Source organism: Serinus canaria, chromosome 6 (genome assembly GCF_022539315.1).
Source record: "Serinus canaria isolate serCan28SL12 chromosome 6, serCan2020, whole genome shotgun sequence".
NCBI lineage: Eukaryota > Metazoa > Chordata > Aves > Passeriformes > Fringillidae > Serinus > Serinus canaria.
In genome coordinates this window covers 32,749,701-32,769,807 of record NC_066320.1, presented here as the reverse complement: position 1 = coordinate 32,769,807, position 20,107 = coordinate 32,749,701, and the positions used below count along the sequence as shown (strand labels likewise).

At 43.7% G+C, this 20,107-nt stretch overlaps 1 protein-coding gene across 2 annotated transcripts in view; it reads right to left on the bottom strand.

Annotated features, from left to right (window-relative positions):
- Positions 1 to 20,107, bottom strand: part of DOCK1 (dedicator of cytokinesis 1) — a 271,299-nt gene that overhangs the window by 101,027 nt on the left and 150,165 nt on the right. For both annotated transcript variants that reach the window (XM_050976529.1, XM_050976530.1), the window contains exons 28-29: positions 19,773 to 19,874; positions 14,659 to 14,753 (exon numbers count right to left, since the gene is read on the bottom strand). In XM_050976529.1, the coding sequence (XP_050832486.1) occupies positions 14,659 to 14,753; positions 19,773 to 19,874 (197 nt within the window). The remainder of the gene's footprint in view (positions 1 to 14,658; positions 14,754 to 19,772; positions 19,875 to 20,107) is intronic.

Here is a 20,107-nt window from a genome sequence, read left to right as displayed (position 1 = left end):
GAAATTATTCCCTGTGAGGGTGGGAGACCCTGGCACAGGGTGCCCAGAGCAGCTGTGGCTGCTCCTGGATCCCTGGGAGTGTCCAAGGCCAGGCTGGAGCAGCCTGGGATAGTGGAAAGTGTCCCTACTCATGGCAGGGGGTAGGAAAAGATTCTCTTTATGGTCCCTCCCTATCCAAACCATTCCATGGTTCTGTGAAATACGAAGCACAGCACAGGATGGAAATCCAGTGTGGAATCTGCACATTCACACAAAACAATCAACAGTTTTAATCTATTTCCAAATTTCCTATTAGCAGCTCTGATGTCAGAATTTAAAGCACACTTTCTATGTTGGATGAATAAATCTCACATGCCAGCATAAATTTTTCATGATCCTTCATAAATTCCTCATTTCTTGTTGTCAGCTGTCTTGGCAGAAACTAAAATATAGGAAGCTGTAAAAACGTGGATCTGCTTTAATTAAGCCAACTGCCTCCTTCCAGTGGTGCTGGACAAGCCCTGGTGAGGCTACAGATCACCCAGAACACACAGCAAAGAGTGCAAGGGCCTTCTGAAGATCAATACAGAGAATTTCAAACCCTGCCTCACCCCTGAGTGGTTGGTAACCATCTCACAGCTCCCTCAGGTTTTCTAATCCTTGTTTGGGATTCCTGTTTGTTAAACCTGAGTTGTGAGCAGCAAAGCAGGGAGGGGGATTTTCACCCTCTGCAATCAAGGGACAAGAGTTTACTACAATGGTGCATTTATTTCATTAGGCTAGGTCAGAAAACAGTAAATTAAAACAGGAAAAATGAAGCAATGGATTCCCACCTGGAGTACTGCAGACAGGTCTCATGCCCTCAACACAAGGAGGGCATGGAACTGCTGGAGCAAGTCCCCAGGAGGCCACAAAGGTGAAACAGGGTGTGGAGAACCTCTGCTATGGAGACAGGCTGGGAGAGCTGGGATTGGTCAGCCTGGAGAAGAAAAGGTGGTGTGGAGACCTCACAGCACCTTCCAGGAACTAAAGGGGCTCCAGGGAAACCAGAGGGGGACAATTCACCAGGAACTGGAGTGACAGGACAAGGAGCAATGGGTACAAACTGCCAGAGGGCAGGGCTGGATGGGATCTTGGAAATGAGGAATTGTTCCCTGGCAGGGTGGGCAGGCCCTGGCACAGGTGCCCAGAGCAGCTGGGGCTGCCCCTGGATCCCTGGCAGTGCCCAAGGCCAGGCTGGACACTGGGGCTGGGAGCACCTGGGACAGGGGAAGGTGTCCCTGCCATGGCAGGGGTGGAATGGGATGAGCTTTAAGGTCCTTTCCAGCCCAAAGCATCCTGTGGTGCCATGATTCCATGCAGAATGAGAATCCTCTCATCAACAATCACAGCAGAGCTGAGCATGGGTTCCCCTCCTGAGCTTTCCTCTATGCTCTTCCCAAGGAACACAGCACCAGGTGATCCTTGAGATGCCCTTCCAGCATGGGATCCTATAATTCCATGCCATATTCCACACCCATTGTTCAAGAGACATTCCAGAAGAACCAAGAGTGGGTCCCTCAAGAAGCATCAAGGCCCCACTGCTCCTTCAGCAGTGTCAGAATATTGTGAGGGAAAAAAAGGCTTTGGACAAACTGGAAAAGATGAAGAATAATTCTTAAAGAACCTAAAATCCTTAAATTCTGTGAAAAACACTGAAAATCACAGGTTTGTGATTTTGAAGAACAGAAAACTCTGGAACTCTGGCTAGGAAACATTATTTTCAGTGATACAAACACTGGCAAGTGCTGAATGCACATTTCTAAGTCTAAAAAGTGCTGCACCAAAACAGGAAAGTACAGCTCAACATGACACCAAATATAAGGTAATAACTGTGATTCATATCTCAAAGATGGAAATATTTTTCCTCAAGAAAACTTTGTCCTCATTTTCCTCGAGGAAACACAAGTGAAGTGGCTGTGGAAGGAGCATGTTGTCAAAAATAGTCTGACAAATAAAAAGTTAGTCTGGTGTTGAAGAGGAACTTACAGAAAACATGTTTGGTTTTGACAGTTGGCAATTTCACTTTGATTTTTAAAAATGAAACGTGGTTTCTGCATGAGAAGATGCAAAACAGTCCAGAAGGAAGAACATGAGACAACAAGTGTGGGAAGGAAAGTGAATCCTCACAAAGCCATCCTAGTATCACACCTCCCTTAAAATCCCCACTGACGCAAACATGCAACTGAAATTCATCCCAGAAATGTTTCTGTTTGTACATCTTCATGAGTGAACTGTCAGGAAATCATCATTATATTCTCCTGCATCTTTTTTTGAGTACTCCTGTTACACCTCACATTGTGCAGACATGACCAGGCCACTACAGGCAAATCATACAAAGTAATTACATTTGAACAGTCAAACACAGAGAGGAACAAACCCAGGGAGTGCCTGAGCCCTCAGAAGGAAAATTCCAGCATTAAGAAACACAGAATGTCATAAAGGTGATTTTTTTGTTAACACAGAATCACTGCTCCTCTGACAGATAAGAACCAAAATATATTTTCACATGGAAGATGCGAAAGGAAGAAATTAATTTAAAAACTGGAGGGTGGGGGGGGTACAGCTGTTGAAGCCTTCCCTGCTTCCTGTGCAGTTTGTCTATCCATCCATCCCTCATCATCCGTCCATCCATCCATCATCCATCCATCCATCCATCCATCCATCCATCCATCCATCCATCCATCCATCATCCATCCATCCATCCATCCATCCATCCATCCATCATCCATCCATCCATCCATCCATCCATCCATCCATCCATCCATCCATCCATCCATCCATCCATCCATCCATCCATCCATCCATCCATCCATCCATCCATCCATCCATCCATCCATCCATCCATCCATCCATCCATCCATCCATCCATCCCTGTGAAGGACTCTTCAGGAGCCCATCTGGTGGACTCAATTCCCAGAGTTTTTGAGGATAAGCTGACTCACCCCATGCCATGGTACATTTCAGTGTTCATGTTCCAAAAGATTCCTCCTGCCCTGTGCATTCCCAAAGTGCTGCTGCAGCTGCATCCCAGGTTTCCAGCAGGCAGAGCTTTAGCTGCAGGAGTCAGGGGACACCTGAGCCAGCAGAGAGCTGCCCAAGCCAATTAAACCACCCAAAACTTCACGAGCTGAGCCAGGGCACGAGGCTGCACCACAGGAGGGCTGTGGGTTATGGAGAGGTGGCTCTGTCACCGTGGAGCTGCAAAGGGAATTGGGGCAGAGATGGGATCAGGGATCAGGTGCTCCACTTCAGCTCCTTCTCTCTGAAGCCACTTGCAGAGAGAGAGAGAAACGTCTCATGCCACTGATAACCACAGTGACCTGAGATCTGACATTCTTCACAGCTTCTGCAGCAGCCACACATTATTATTTTTTCCTTTCCCTGGAGTTGCTGGCAAGCAGCAAACACCTCCCACAAAGGGCAGGTGGGTGCTCTCCCCAGTCTCCAGGTGAGAGCTTAGGGAAGCTGAAGCCAGGCAGGGGTGGGGAAGGTCAGAGCAGGAACAGCAGAGGCATTTCCAGAGTGCCTGGATGCTCTGGATGCAGGCTGGGAACATGGACAGGCTCAGGGGAAGATGGAAGGTGCAGGGGGAAGCCCTTCCCACAATTCCAGGACAAAAAAACTGAAAAAGCTGGGAGAGTAAAGCTCCTGTCCCAGGAAGAGCAAATCCAAACAGATCCCTGAACACATTGAGAGTAAATTCCCTTTGCAGCTCAACAGGCCTTTGGTGAATGTTTATGCACAAGGAATTTAAAGAAGGAAAAGATTTGCTTTTAATATCTTTCATGTTATTGCTTTGAACATCCCAAATGAAAAACATGCTGGAAGTCTAAAGTTCAGCCACTCAAGGCACAGTGTGTGCCTTAGGATGGATATTTCCTAACACCAGTGATAATCAATATCCATCACCCATATCCTAAAGATGCTCTCATTTTGGTTAAAGCTAAAAAATCGTGAATTTACCTTCTCAATTCAGCCTGTTCATCCCAAGATCTAGAAATATCTCTGCTTTACTACCTGCAAGTGCCAGCTTTCCTGTAACACTTCTGATGGAAAAGGAGAAACATCCATCAAGAAAGGCTGAGCTCAAGCTCTGCCTGCAATGCACTGAGAGGGAGAGATGACTTTTCAGTGCTTATATTCAGTGATATAAACCTTTAAACTGGTGATAGCCAATGATCTGACACCTCTTTTCTCCCTAAATATGCTTTAAACTCTTCCTGCCCTACAACCACCCATCTGTTATGTTAGAGCATGAATAATTTCCTTCTTAAAAAAAAAAAAACAACTCCAGTTCTTTCTATAGTGGCTGTGCTTTCTCATACTCCCACGGTAAAAGCTTGTTTTCTAGAATATGTTCATGAAATATTTCTGATCCTAAAATTTAATAACCCCAGAAAAGGCCTTGCTGGCTTTTTAAGCATCGAGGCTGCTGCTCTCAGAAGCCAAAATGCTGCACCACTGTCAGTCATGGAAAAGATGAAAACTCAGAAAAGGAACATGTTGGCAAGGTAAGAGCAAGCAGGGGTTTAGGCATATTTCACCCAAATTGTATTAAATTAATAATTGGGTTGGACACTATTCTTGTGAATCATTAAAAAATAATAGATTAATATCAAAGTACTATTTTATAGTATGTACAATATCTCTGTTTAGTGAAGCTGCTCTAAGTGCTGAAAATCCTGAAGTCACCCATTGATGGTCAAACCCACAGAATTTCAGAGCAAAGCTCACTACAGAAATCTGAATTGCAGACTAACAGCCAAAAATGCATTTAATCCTGAAAATAACATCCAAACAACCATTTTTTGTTACTTTTTAAGACTGAAATAGTGGGGTTTTTTACAATACTGGAAAAGATGAATAAACCCCAAGTGTGAAAAAGCAGCCCATGCCTGGGTGTTTTTAAATGGGCAATGGTAGTAAGTGGAATGGTGCTGATGTGGAAAAAGAATGATTCAAAGTGAAAGCTGCTACACCTTCCCTGTTAAAAATAAACATCACGTGGTGTTAGCTTTGACTTGGTAAAAATGGAGCCTTGCTTTGGGATTTAACACCTTCAGCTTTATTTAATTAGCTCCTTCACTCTGCTGCTTTTATAAGCACCAAGTGTTCCCACGTCGTGCTCATGCCTTACATCCTGTGCTAAAAACATCCCAGAACGTTCATTTTTGGGGCTGTGACGTGGACACCCTTCCTGGGGGGTTCAATGTGCACAAAATGAGCACTCAGGGCACCAGAATTCCAATTAATAACTGCAATACCATGTCCAGGTGGGTTTGGGAGCTCAGGGAGAATGTTTTTTAATTCCACCAAAGAATCATGGGATCATTTAGGTTGGAAAAGCCCTGTAAGATCATTAAGTCCAACCTGGCATTCCAAAGTCACCACTGACCTGTGTCCCTAGGATTCTCCATGGTCTTTGGATTCCCATCAAAGGGCACCCTCATCATTTCTCACTCTTGGTTTTGGTCACATGTCCCAAGGATCATTTTTCCTGTGGGAACTTACAGAGCAAATCTCCTCTGGGTGGTCCCAAGGAATGTGGTGCTGCAGGCACCAAAACTGGCTGTGAGGAGCCAGGAAAAGCAGAATAAAGCTGGAAAAGTCCCCAAAGCTCCATGAAATGAGAAAGCAAATACTTGGATGCAGCTTCATCCCAAACACCCACACTGGTACAATAATGTGAATTCAAATGTTCATGAGCTCATCTTAGAGCTAAACTTTGAGTATCTGCTCACCAGGGCCTCTGGAGTGGGTTCAGGCAGCAGTGGGGAAAAGAACATTAGAATCACAAGATAAAATGTCAAATTTAAAATGACAGTTAAGGGTTTTTTCTGTTGTAATTAGGAAATTGTAAGAAAACCTTAAATTAAAGGAAGGTTTACACTAAGGAACTGTCTGAGGAAACGTAATCTGCCAAGGGTTTCTGCTGCTCCTGAAGCAATTAGAGCACAAAACAAAACCCAAAAACATGTAGCAACATTATTATCCATCATTTACGGCACAATATATTGAATTATTCTTGCTTAATTTGATAAAAAAATATCATAAAACCCAAATTGATAAAGATATTGGCTGCTAAAAGGCTTCAGAGTCCAATCATCCCAAAGTATCCTAATGTCAACTCATGTTTAGATTCCAGAAGGGAAAATAATATTGGAATCATTGTGTTCCATTTGAAATTACTTTGGCAAAGCTTCTTCAGGTCTCAGTCAGCTCTCAGCAGAGAATTACCACAGCACACAGGCTAATAACCTCTTACAGCTTTCTTTCTAAACAATGTGTTAAACCCAGCAGCTCTCAACACTGTCAAGAGGCAAGTTGGGAAAAAAAAGAGGGCAAGTAGCCAAAGAAATGAGTTGGCTTTCCAAGGATCTTGTTAAAAACAAAGGAAACCAGACATCCACAGCATCCTGTGGGTGATGGTTCCAAAAAGAGAGGAATAAAAAGCCATTTTCAACATTCTCTTGCTTTTTCTCAATGTAGCAGTTGAGCCATGCTGGCTCTTGCACTGTGAGAAGATCCCATCCCCTATTTTCCTTAAAATATCTGGAAATGACAGACTGGGAGGTGCCTCTCAATTGCTTGTGACTTTAGAGCAGGTAAAATACACCAGGGGACAACCAGCAGGTGTTTGGAGGAGTAGCCACTCCTACCTGTGATTCCCTGTGGAATATCCTCCATGGAAAACCCCCAGCAGAAACGTGGGATGTCCCCTGGATTAAAGATTACTCTAAACAATAGTGACAGGATGAGAGGAAATGGCCTCAAGTTGTGCCAGGAAAGGTTTAGGTTGGATATTAGAGGAAATTTCTTCATGGAAAGGGCTGTCCAGCAGGGCAGTGGAGGACACACCATTCCTGGAAATGTTCCAAAACTGTGTGGATGCATCATTTGAGGGTGAGGTGCTGCTGCTGGGCTGGTGCTGGACTCTGATCTCAGAGCTCTTCCCCAACCTCAACAATTCTATGATAAACCCTCAGATTCCTTGACGTTCCTCAGCTTTATAAGAACACGGAGCATTCAAAAGGTTTTGAAGGGATTCAGTCTGTCCCCACTCCAAGGAGGACAACCAGCTCATGCTCAGGAATTTTCCACATCTAAACCTCACCACTCCCCTCACTACCTAAAACTTAGCAAGGTGCCAAAGCCAGCAAAAATTCCTTCTTTCAACAGAAGATAAAAAAAACCCTCTAAAAAATCCTTTGTTCACCTTTTTCCCCTTGAACTCAAGAACGGCAGCAGTTGGGATCATTTTATCCCTCTGTGTTTCTTCCTAGTGCAGGGAGAGCTGTTCCCTCACACACAGTCTTTGCTTCCAAGTCACTGGAATTTTCTTGCAGCAAAACAAAGCTGAGGTGTCACGGGGTTGCTGCTGAGCAATGAAGGTGGAACTAATGCTGCACAGCAATGTTTTGGAAGCAAAGTTAAAAGCAAGATGTGCTTCAGGATGTAGAGGACCTGCAATAGCCTTCTCCTAATTTTACAGAGCTGCCATGGCTCTGAGATCTCCATTCCTGGCAGGACACCAAATCCCATCCACCTTTAGGGACAGGAAAATGTCTTTGTCAAGGGAAGCACAATAATAAAATCCAGAAAAAAGCAGAATCACAGTGAATACTGGACATGGTCACCAGCCCAAGCCCACCTTGCTGCAGGAAATCATCCCAAAAACCCAAGATGGCTCTGAACAGACAAAAACCATAATTAAGATGATACAATTATGACCAACAAAATAATTATTTTGGTGCTGGAAATCATTATTCTGCCTCTAGACCACAGGAGGGATTAATCATGACCCAAATAGATGGAGAGAATGCTCAAAACAGGAGCAGATGGATTTGGGAGGGCTCACACCTCACACCCACATCCCAAGATTGGCAGCTTCACTGGGTGCTTCTCAGAATCCCAGAATGGTTTGGGTTGCAAAGATCTTAAATCCCATCTCATCCCAGCCATGGCAGGGACACCTCCCACTATCCCAGGCTGCTCCAAACCCCAATGTCCAACCTGGCCTTGGGCACTGCCAGGGATCCAGGGGCAGCCACAGCTGCTCTGGGAATTCCATCCAGCCCCTGCCCACCCTCCCAGGGAACAATTCCTTCCCAAAATCCCATCAAACCCTGCTTTCCTTCCATGACTTTTCCATCACAAATGATCACAGACTGCAGAATTAAGGAAAAAACCAGATCATGAAATCCAGTGGGCTGTCCCAACTGCTCATCAGCTCTCACAGCCACACCATGATCAATATTCCACCAATGCCAGTGACATTTCTAACTCCAAAGGCTGGCAGAAAACCACCTGCTATGGGGTGGAAACCATCGAGGGAAAAGAGCACCTGCTGAAGAATATTCCTTCAAGGAATCTCAGCTCTTTGAATAGGAAAATACCCTGTTATTTCAAACACAGTCAAGTATATTCATTTTCCTCCCAGGTGCAGTTAATTTGACAGGTACAATGCTAAAGCAAAAATCCTGCAAGGTCTTTCCTGAAAAGGTCAGTACATTATGCAACGGGGTTTTATGGACAGCAAAAAAATTCCCTCCTTCTACAGAAATTTTAGATGATTTATCAGTTTGCATTTGTGTCTTTTATTCCCAGATGAAGAGCAAACTTTGGGGCCCACAAGTTCATTTTGAGAGCTGGTTCCTAAGAAGTTCCAAGCTTTGAAAATTGTTATCCTTGGTCTTTACATGGGAAATAGTGGGAGGTTTTTCTATACAGAGAAATATTCAGCACTAAAGAAAAACAAAATTGCTCCCATTTGAAGTCTTATTGCATTCCAGCCCTGAATTAAATTATTTGATTGTTCAAGCTGCATGTCTGGACTCTTAAACTTTCTAAGTAAGCAGAGTCCTGTAGGAAATGCATTAATAGTCAGGAAAAGTAGCAGCAATTCCTTCTAATCCAAGCTTTTTGTACTGTTCAATCTCTTCTTGAAACAATGCATCCCTCGGCCTCCTAAAACATAATTGCATTTCAAACCCTTCCTTCATCCCAATTGCAATTTGGAAATGTAAACCAGTTACCCTGTTCCACTAAAAGATATACTGAGGAAATATTTAAGTGATCAGGGCCCCAGTTATAGACTTGGAATTTCAAGTAACATCCAATAATCATAAAATTGAGTGGTTAAGGTTGGTAAAAAACCTTTAAGGTCATTGAGTCCAACGCTCAACCCACCTTGTTCCAGATGTTTTTGGAACACTTCCAGGGATAGGGACTCTACCACTGCCCTGGGGAATGCTTGACAACTCTTTCCATGGAAGTTTTCCCTAATCTCCAATCTAAGCCTCCCCTGGAGCAATTTAAGGCCATGAATAATGTCTTTGAACATGGAATTAACACAGGCTTGAACCCACAAAGGGATCGGAAACGAAATGATGATTTTAAAGCTTTTTTCTGCTCCCTCCACCCCAATCCCAAAGATTCAATAATACCTGATAGGCTGTGAAACTGGGGTGTCCTGCTTTTCCTGCGGTTTGCCAAGATCTTTGCCATCCTTCTGGCCTCTTTTCCCCTGTTATGAAAACTACCCCTGATCCAGCAGGAGCTCGGGATGGATTTTAAATCAGAGCTTTTGCACTTGCACTCATCTGATGGATGCGACTTGACTGCTCAATTATGTAAGTGCAAAGAGCCTATTTTCATACATTTATTAAAACCATCCTGCTTTTGTTTCCATAAGCCTGCCTCCAACCCAGCACAATATCACCATTAAGCCAAATTTCCATAAGCTAAACCCAGATTTAAGAGTGGCTTTGGGGGCCTTGTCAGGAAGGATAAACTCAGAAGGTCCCGAGCTGCGCCGAAGTTGCTGCGGTTCCTGACGCACGTCAGGGTTTGCCCACTGCTGATGGATGGTCACAAACATCACTGGAGGTAATTCTGAGAGCACAGCACGGATCTGACAGGTACTGCTATGACAACCAGGCAGCAGAACTGCCTACATTTCCCTGGAAGCTCCAAAAATAAACATTCCAGGACATGTTTATCCGGAGCGGCTCCCCCGTCCTTTGTCCTCCTCTTTGCAAGGCTTCTTTTTGGCTTTTCATACAGAAATTTCATTGAAATTCTGGGCTGCTGGGCTGGGTTTGGGTGGGGTTAAGGGCATTTTCTTCATGGAAGTGTGGGGTGTTGGTTTGGATTTGTGCTGGTAACAGGGGGCATAATACAGGAATATTTCCATTGCTGCTGAGCAGAGTTTGGGGCTGTGACAATTCCCTGAGGAGCTTTTCCAATGCCCAACCATCCTTTGGGAAGAATCTTCTCCTGATATCCAACCTAACCCTCCCTGACACAACAGGTAACACCCTCCAGTTTCCCTCCCCAGGCCAGCTCTGTTTCCTCTGGAAAAAAAAAAAAAAACAACAGAGACAAGAAAACTCATTTTCACTGAGATCATCTCATCCCTTTCTCTCTGACATCAAAAGGCAAAACAAACAGGTATTTTATGTAAATGTGGACATTAGAAACAGAAAATAGAACAGCAAACATCAAATTCCTTTTTCATAGGCAACTCAGCTTCCACTGGCACAGCTGCAGATGAAAGTAGCAGCTACAAATTAATATATCATAAGGTCTTACCAAAGGAACTGAATTGTCTCAAATGCCAAAAGTAAGACCAAAGACTAAATTATTTTCATTTACGGAACCGTAGGGAGGAATTGCTTTCATGTTCTGAGTTATGTGTTTAGGAGGAACCTAAGTTTAACTTGTCAGCTTCTGACAAAAGTTAACAACAATTCCTAAAACATTTCGGAATCATTTCGAAACATGCTTTCCATGGGGGAAATGGAAACAAGACAGAATCACAAAATCCCTGCCTTTTCTTGTAACTGCTTTTACAGATCCAACTCCTCGCATGTGCTTTCCTGGAGATGCCTGGAACGAAGAATCTGCCTCCAAAGCACTTCCCAGCCCTAGCCAGAAACACAGGAAAACTCTCTGATTGCTTAAAACTGTTAAATACAGATATTGTGGCTTGAATAGGAATAACTCTTCCTGAAAATGTGGGCACAGACAAACCCAACAGTGGACAAGTATCCCAAAAGGAATTTAGGGTTCCATTTCCAGCTCCTCCTTACAAGGAGCTGCTTCAAAAGAGAATTTAATGGTCCCTTATCCATCTCTCTCATCCCTCAGTGGTTTTTCCCATCTCCTTTCCTTGGATGTTGTTGTTTACAGTAAACCAGGGGATGATCTGGACCAAAATTTGGAAGTGAAAGGAAAAGCCACTGCATCAGTTTGAATATTCTCTTCCTTTACCCCCAAATTGCTGATCAGCCACCTGCAAACCAGTGTCCCCTCCAAAACACTGGTGGCAATTCCATCAAACTGGTCACACCAACACCTTGGGCTCTGAATCACAAATTGCTGTGCTAAAATGAGAATTCTACTACATTAGACAAGTCAGTAAATAAAATACTGTACAAAAAAGGGAAGAATTCTGTTGTTAGCAATGAAGATTTCTTGTGTTCATTTTGGCATGAAAGGTGGGAACAGAGTGTGGCTCCCTGAGGTGTTGGAACAAAGGCTTGGGATGTGATCCTGAACTTGGGATGTGATGCTGAGCCTGGCACAGCAAAACTGGGAGGCAGAAAAGAGAAAGGACCCTGATGTTTTCATGCACTGGACCAAAACTAGGCAGGCAAAGTTTTCAGAATAATTTCTGTCACTATTAATGAATGTGCAGAATTTATAAATATATATATAAAATATATATATTTCTATATAATTATCCCACTGGTGAAGGTCAAAAAATAGAATACTAAATTTGAACTAAACTTATATTTGCAAATATTTCCTGTAATCCAGTCGTTCACATGCATTTCTCCATTTCCCCTCTTCCCCCATGGCTATAACTTTATCTCATCCAGAATATTTGAAGCCACTGCTTAATCCAGAGTATTTTAATCTGGAAGCAAAGCACTGCAGGGAGAGGAGCTTTAGGAGAAACCTCCTAAAGGACTGGTCTAAAAGAGGAATTAGAACTCGATTTTCCAGCTATTTTTATTTTTTTTCCCACTGTTTCACACTACCAGACACATTCCATGCAAAGAAACAAATGAAATTATGGATAAATTTAAAATTTAGTTCCCTGGATTTGGTTCATGGCACAAAACTGCCCAAGGAGGTGATTTCAGAAACAACACAAAATTGCACATTCGGAGTTATTTCTATGGAGGGGATGCCACAGCTTTAAAAGACAGAATTTGTTCTTAAATTTCATCTGGTTTTCTTCAATAAAACTTTACAAGGGTGGAAATAAATGGAGCAGATGGACAAAACAAGGTATTTTACAATGCAGCTTTCTGGGCTAGGAAACCATGTTAACTCCAACAGGAGAAATGAAAAGCATGGAAATCAACAGAGAACTTCCAAAGGAGCTGGTGCAATGGGAATGAAAGAATGAGGGAATTAGGGATGAACAACCCCCCTTAGGACATCTGAAGATCCTCTTCGACACCAAAAAGACTGGGAAATGTTTTTGGTTTTAACTTTAAATACTACTCAGATATTCTGCAGGCTCTGAGGGAAGTCAGGAAGAATCAAAGATCACCAACACATCCCTTTTCTGCTTCCTCAGGACTCCATGTACAGCACAGGATAAAGCCAAGAGGATAAAAATTCCAAGTCTCTGTCCTAACTGTGAACCATCACGCTTTGAACTGCTCCAAATTGTCCCCAAGGAACTGCCTGGGGGAAGGATCCCTTTGTGCTTTAGGGAAAAAACCAAGGGCAGGGAAAGGTTCTTTTTGTACCTTTGCTCTTTCATTTGTTTGGCCAGAATTTCGCAGTGCCAAATAAAACCCAAGGTGAAATCTCTACCCAAGTGAACACTGAGAGGTCACCTGGCAATAACGTGAAGAGAAAACAATTCCACACTGGACTGGGTAAGAATGGACCTTAAATCCCATCCACTGTCACCTCCTGCCATGGCAGGGACACCTTCCACTGTCCCAGGTGCTCCAAGCCCCAGTATTCTGCCTGGCCTTGGGCACTGCCAGGGATCCAGGGGCAGCTGCTCTGGGAATTCCATCCTATCCATCCCCACCCTGCCAGGGAACAATTCCTGATTCCCAATCTCCCACCCATCCCTGCCCTCTGGCAGTGGGAGCCATTCCCTGGGTCCTGTCCCTCCATCCCTGTCCCCAGTCCCTCTCCAGCTCTCCTGGAGCCTCTCCAGGCCCTGCCAGGGGCTCTGAGCTCTCCCTGGAGTTTCTCCTCTCCAGGTGAGCCCCCCCAGGTGTCCCAGCCTGGCTCCAGAGGGGCTCCAGCCCTGGAGCAGCCCCTGGATCCTGTCCCTGAGCTCACTGTCCCTCCTGGGCTGGGCTGACCCAAGAACACTCCCTGCACTACTGACCACACTGTCATTGCCCTGTCTCCACTTAGCAAAGCCATTCAAGGCACTAAGAATGTCCAAACACAAACCTTCCCAATCCTGTTTCAAATCTCTCCCAAACTTCAGGAACCCCAGAGTTCTCCTGACAGGTAACACATGCTGGGAGGGTTTCCCTACACCTCCAACACAGCTCCCAAAGCACTCGAAGCTGCTGAAGCAAAACCACTTTCAAAATTAATAAAAAAAGAAATAAATCCAAAGAGCTTCAGATGTTCCTCCTCAGCTCTCAATGTGCTCCTCATTTCAAACACCAGGTGCTTCCCAAGCATTCCAAACCAGCAGGAAGAACCCAAAGATGGCTCAATTTCCTGACTCCTGCTTGTTCAGAACAGATTTTATCAGGGAGTTAAGGAGACTTCAGAAGCCAAGATTAAAGTTATGGTGCATTTTTATAAGGAGAGCAGGAGCTGTGGTTCAGGATTTTATATAAGGAAACGCTGACAACTTTACAGCCATGGTAGCTTCCAGTAAATGCAGAAGAGATTTCTCCAGGCAACTGGTAAATATAATGTTTTTCCCTTATACTTTCATCTCAGTACACATAAAAGCATTTGACACACTTAATAAAATGTCACCAGCATAAAACACTGCACAAAGGAATGCTAAATAATGACAGAACTGCAATTATTGGGAAAAAAATGAGCATTAGGAACATTTTCAGCCTCTCTCTACATTACTGGGTTGATGGAATTTGAATTTAAAAGCTTTCTTAATTCTTCTTGTAACACCAGTGAAAACATTCCTGGACATACAACTCCACACAACACCACCTAATGTGAGGTCATATGCAAAACATGCAACTCACCCTCCAAAGAATAAATTGAATTATTTTAAGATATGGATAGAAAAACATGGAATTCACCCTCCCAAGAATAAACTGAATTATTTTAAGATATGGATAGAAAACATGGAATTCACCCTCCAAAGAATAAACTGAATTATTTTAAGATTTGGATAGAATTTTACTGCACTTGGAGTCAGCTCCAAAATCCAGGTTCTCAAACTGATGCCACCCCAAATTTTAGGTGGCCTCCAAGAGCCCTAAACCAGGCCACTACAATGCTGCTCCAGAGCAAATACTTCAATAATTCTTTGCATCAGAGGAGGAGAAGGCAGGGCAGGCTGGCTGCAGTTGCTGTTTCCAGGCAACCCCAGAGTTGTGGAGAGCTCTGGAGCCTCTCCCTGTGCACTCAGGAGAGCTCTGGAGCCTCTCCCTCTGTACTCACTTGTTCTGCATCATGTTCATGATCACCCAGTCGAAAGGATAGACGTTCTTCCCAATCAGGTTCTTGAACATGATGAATGTCTCCATCAGGAAATCCTAAACGAAGAGATAATATTTGGAGACAGTCGGACCAAGGAACTCCAAGGGGTGGTGGCAGTTATTGATGACTGCACTCCAAAGGGGTGTTTGTGTTCTGCTTCCTCAAAAAGACATTTTTCATTAAAACACACCTACATCCTACTCAAGCACATTTATAAATGTTGCCCAGAAATCCTACAGTAATTCCATTTCAGAAATTATAACAACAGATATCACACATTTCAGCAAGCCATGGGATTCATCAAGGTGAAGCACTGGTCCACCAATTATACAAAAGGAGTTTTTATTGGAAAAAACATCTTATTTTCCATACTATGGACAAAACCTCTCAGTTCCTTCGTGTATTGTGACACACCTGTCATGACACACTTTCGGGAAGCTGATAAAAGCACATTGGTTCATGGAAAGAGGAAAAAAACCAAGCTAAATATTCATTTAATTCTTAGGATTGCACTAAGAATACTCCCTGAAGTCAGGTGATGAATAATCCCTCCCTTCATGGATATTCTCAGAAATTGAGATTATTTATGTATTAAAATAAAAACATCTTCCAGCTCAAAGAATCACTTCCACCTGGGGCAGAGGACAAAAATGGTTTGGACATCCCAAAACTGGGAGGGACCCTCCCTAAGGGAGCAGCAGGAATTAATTCTGCAAGTGAAAAGCTGCCCAAGAACAAGTTAATTTAACAGCATAAACCAATTTATTTCCACACAGCTATAAACACACAGCTCTTTGGACCAGAAACTTTGTGTACTTTACAATGTAAATCATCTCCTACAATTTGGGAATCTGTAATTGCTATCTAACAATTTCCATTATATCAAATGCTGCGAGAAAGATAAAGGGGAAAAGAGAACTTCATGCAGAAAGTCCTTGATCCACTTCACACAGAGATAAAAATGAACTTCTATTCCAAGGTTAGAATATCTTCCCTTTGATACAGTTTCTCAGCAATGGTATTTATCTGGTCTATCTTTAAAATGTCAAATGCCTACAAAAAAAATCCCCAATATGTTCCATCAACTGGACTTTTAACTAAGACTGGTTTCTGTGTAACCTTTTCAGTGAGAAACCAATCTGAAGTCCTTGCTCTCATCAGTCTTTCTTCAGCTCTGAGAGCCAAGATCTTCAGCAGATTGATCTTTTAATCCACTGCTCTGCTCAAATGTTTTCCTGGCTTAGAAATTCCCCATGAGTGGATGCAGGGAGCTGCAGAGACCCCGAGGACACGGCTTGGAGATCAAGAACCCCAGAATCCCTGACTGGTTTGGGTGGGAAGGACCTTAAAGCCCATCTCTTTCCACACCTTCCCCTGTCCCAGGTGCTCCCAGCCCCAGGGTCCAACCTGGCCTTGGGCACTGCCAGGGATCCAGGGCCTGCCCACCCTGCCAGGGAACAATTCCCAGTTCCCAATCTCCCATCCATCCCTGCCCTCTGGCACTGGGAGCCATTCCCTGGGTCCTGTCCCTCCATCCTTGTCCCCAGTCCCTCTCCAGCTCTCCTGGAGCCCCTTCAGGCCCTGGCAGAGCTCTAGGCTCTCCCCAGAGCCTTCTCCTCTCCAGGCTGGTCCTTCCTGATCCCCATCTTTCTGCTGGAGGGTCTCACTTCCCAAATATTGCTGCAGAAGCCCTTTGTGCAAACTTCCCCCCTGGATTCAGGGAAAAGGAGCTCGGTTGGGTTTGTGTGACTTCAACCAACCGAGGTAACCCAGCTGATTCTGACCAGCTGACAGCTTCTCTGGGCACCCTCATTCCTTCCTTCTCTGGGCACCCTCATTCCTTCCCTCTCAGCCAGGAATTCCTTCCCAACCTCCCATCCATCCCTGCCCTCTGGCAGTGGGAGCCATTCCCTGGGTCCTGTCCCTCCAGGCCCTGGTAAATATTGTCTCTCCATCTTTGCTATTTCACAAAGCAAAGTGAAATTTCCCCTCTCTGGAGCCATCCCAGACCCACCTGGACCCTGCCCTGGCAGGGCTTGGACTGGCTGATTTCCAGAGGTCCCTTCCACCCCCAGCTGTTCTGGGAATTTCCAGGGTACTGGGCTCCACCATGTGCAGAACACTCCTGGTGAAAGAGCTCCTCTGCCATTTTACCACACACCATCAGCAACAATCACAGCATCCCAGAATTCTGAAATGGGAAAAGAGCCCCAGGACCCCCAAACCCAACCTCTGACCGAGCACCACCATGCCCAGTGAACAGATCCTGCTGCTTTGGCATGAACAGGATGGACAGCAAGTCTGGATTCAGATGTCACCACTGCCATCCCACAGCCTCTCCTCCAGCTCAGGAAAATCTGCCTTCAGTTGAGAGCTCAAACTGCACATCTCCTGCTCTTTTTTTCTGTGTTTTGGTGACAGAATTCCATTGATGATGATTTGGTTCCTTCCTGAGCCTGGGGGTTCTGCCCTACTTTGCTGATTCAGCTCTGCATTTCCATCCCCTGATATTTACATTTTAATAACCCCACGTTCACCCAGGTACTTTAAAGAATGCTCTGTAACAACTGAGCTAATTATTGATCAAATAAAAGGCTCCTGATGCTCACCTGGGGTTTATGGATTCATAATATTGCTCTTTTTTCCATTTTATGGTTCTCATAGAACAGCAAATGGTTTGGATGAATTAACCTCATTTTATGAGGAAAACTCAGGGTTTTTGAGGGGCTGAGAAGAGAGGGAAGCCACCAGGACAAGAAAAAGCTGCTTATTTTCAGTATAACTGGAAGCAGGACAAATATTTCTGAAGATAAAAACCTGTACTAAAAGAGGAAGGGTTACAACTCCTGCTCTCCAACTCCAAATACAAATCCTATTTAATAGGAAATAGAATTCACAGCAGGTAGGACCCCTAAAAAATTCCCATAAATATTTTCCACTGATGGAAAAGAAACAGCCTGAGCTCAGCCTGAGATTCCCCACATGGCAGAACATTAACAGGCATTTTTTGTCAACTAAACCACATGGGTCTTAAATACAAATGTTTTTTACCAACTAAAAAGAGGAAAAAAAAATCAGTTAGTCCCAGAAATAACCACCCTGATCTCAGATAATATTTCATCTCAGGATGACAGCAGAATCAGATTTTGATTTTACAGAATCACAGCAGAGTCTGGGCTGGAAGGGATCTTAGAGCAAGAAATTCCTCTTTGAACAGACATTCCTTAATAAATCTAAACTCTCTATTCTGCAGAGAGGTAAAGGACTGGTTTTATTGCACTCCACCTCATCTTTTTGAAGACTTTTGAGGCCAAATATGACCATTATAATAATCTAAACCTGCCACCTACATAACACAGACCATAAAGTTTCCTCCAGCACTTCCAGCCCTGAGCTTCCAACTCCTGCTTGAGCAAGAGCAGAGGCTGAAGGAAGATTTAAGGGTCTCCAGTGGTGAAAAAGAAACCACAGCTTAAGTTTTCCCTTTTTCTTGCCTTTTTTTTTAAGAAAAAGCTTTTCATTTCTGCCTGGCTGAATTTAGTCTCAGTTCTAAATCACTGCTTTGTGATTAAACAGAATCTTCTGCAATAGGAGGTGCAGTTCTCACCTCCAGCTCTGGGTTTAAAAGCAAAGACTCCTGGATTTCAGTTCTACTGGCTGAGTCAAATGAGGGTGGCACCAAAAATTGCTGGGTTAAAAAAGTGGAAAAATCATAGAAAATCAAAGAGAAAGAAAATTTTGTTTACTCCCTGTGGTTTCCTTTACAGGGTTAACAATGCTCTGCCAATAAACCTCCACACCTTAATGAATATTATTTAAAATCAGCTCTGAGCTTTAGAGATGCAAAAAGAGGCCGAAAACTGGAAGAGGGCAAAGAGCTCAAACCTTGCCCAGTACAGGCAGAAAGAAGAATTACACAAATTCAGCCAAACTGGGAAGTCCAAACATTAAAATTACACAAAAGAAAGACCCTGAGTTGCTTTTCTCTCTTCCCTCTGCTATATCCACTCTTTTCAACCCTTTATCTGCACTTAGTTGGGAATGCTCTGCTGTCAGTGCCCATCCATGTAAATGCTCCAAGATCCCAAAGGAGACCCAGCCCTTCCCATGCTGTGATCCTATTTCCAGCAGTTTGCAGCTGGACTTTGCCTTCCCCCTCTCAAAACAGCAGCTCTGAGCTTCAGAGGTGCCACAGCAGGTGCACAAAGAGGCTGAAAACTGGAAGAGGGCAAAGAGCTCAAACCTTGCCCAACACAGGCAGAAAGAAGAATTACAAAAATTCAAGACAAACTGGGAAGTCCAAACATGAAAATTACACAAAGGAAAGGTCCTGGCATTGTTGTGGAGGAAGAAGAGGAGCTGAAGAAGGATCCAAGCCCAGCTTGGACTGCCTGGAGCAGCCCAGGGGGGCAGAGGGGATGGGTGGTCACTGACTGCTGCAGCTCAGCCAGGGAGCTGGCTGTCCCCTCCCAGCCCTGGTGGCCATCTGGCAGTGGCACTTTCAGGTTATTGCAGAGTTATCTCCTCAGCTATAAACTCCCTTCTATTGTGCTTTAATTAACTTGGGTTGTTGCCTTAGCCAGGCTACCCAATGACTCTGAGAAGACAAATTTCAATTATTATTGCTTATTTAACAACTAAGGGCATCTTTAAGGTTAAAGTGGTTTGCATAAAAAGGAAAAGGGAAAGTGAGCAGATCTCTAAGTAAAAGCTACTTCAAGAAACAAAATCAGGACATCTGGAAGATTTAACACTAAAAGTTCCTTTCCTAAGAAAGCCTTTTTTATATTCTTTTTCTTCTTTCCTTACCAGATTTTAGTAATGTCTCATCCCTACTATTTTTACTGCTTTCTTTTACTTGCCTTCAATCCACTGTCTCATGCTTGTAAGCACTGAACAGCTCCAGCTGTACTCCTGTGCATGTCACAGTGCCTAAATCATTATTTTCCATTAAATCTGTAATGCCAAACACATTTTGTTCACATCTCACGAGTCCATTTAATGACCAGTAACAGGAAAAACCCCCCAACACAAGCTGAGCCTTCTTATGAAGAGATGAAACAAATGAAACTCACCACAACATCTGACCTCATCTTGCCAAAAGTCTTGATTAAATGGGCATAGTGGTAATCCTCCATTTGCCTCAGGATGGCTGTCATGCAGGCCACAAAACTCCCCTGGCAAAAAGCAAAGGAAAGGAATCCATTATTTAGGATAATGCAACATAATATTGGCTATCAAAACATAACATTGCTAAAGAGAACCACAGAATGCAGTGGAGATAATTCTATCATTAAATTTCATTAATGGATATGCAAAATTCTGTCAAGGAAACAAACAAAAAAAAAAATCTCAAAAAGTTTCCAGTTTCCAATTTCTTGGGTTTATCACCAAAGCTTTTGTGACATAT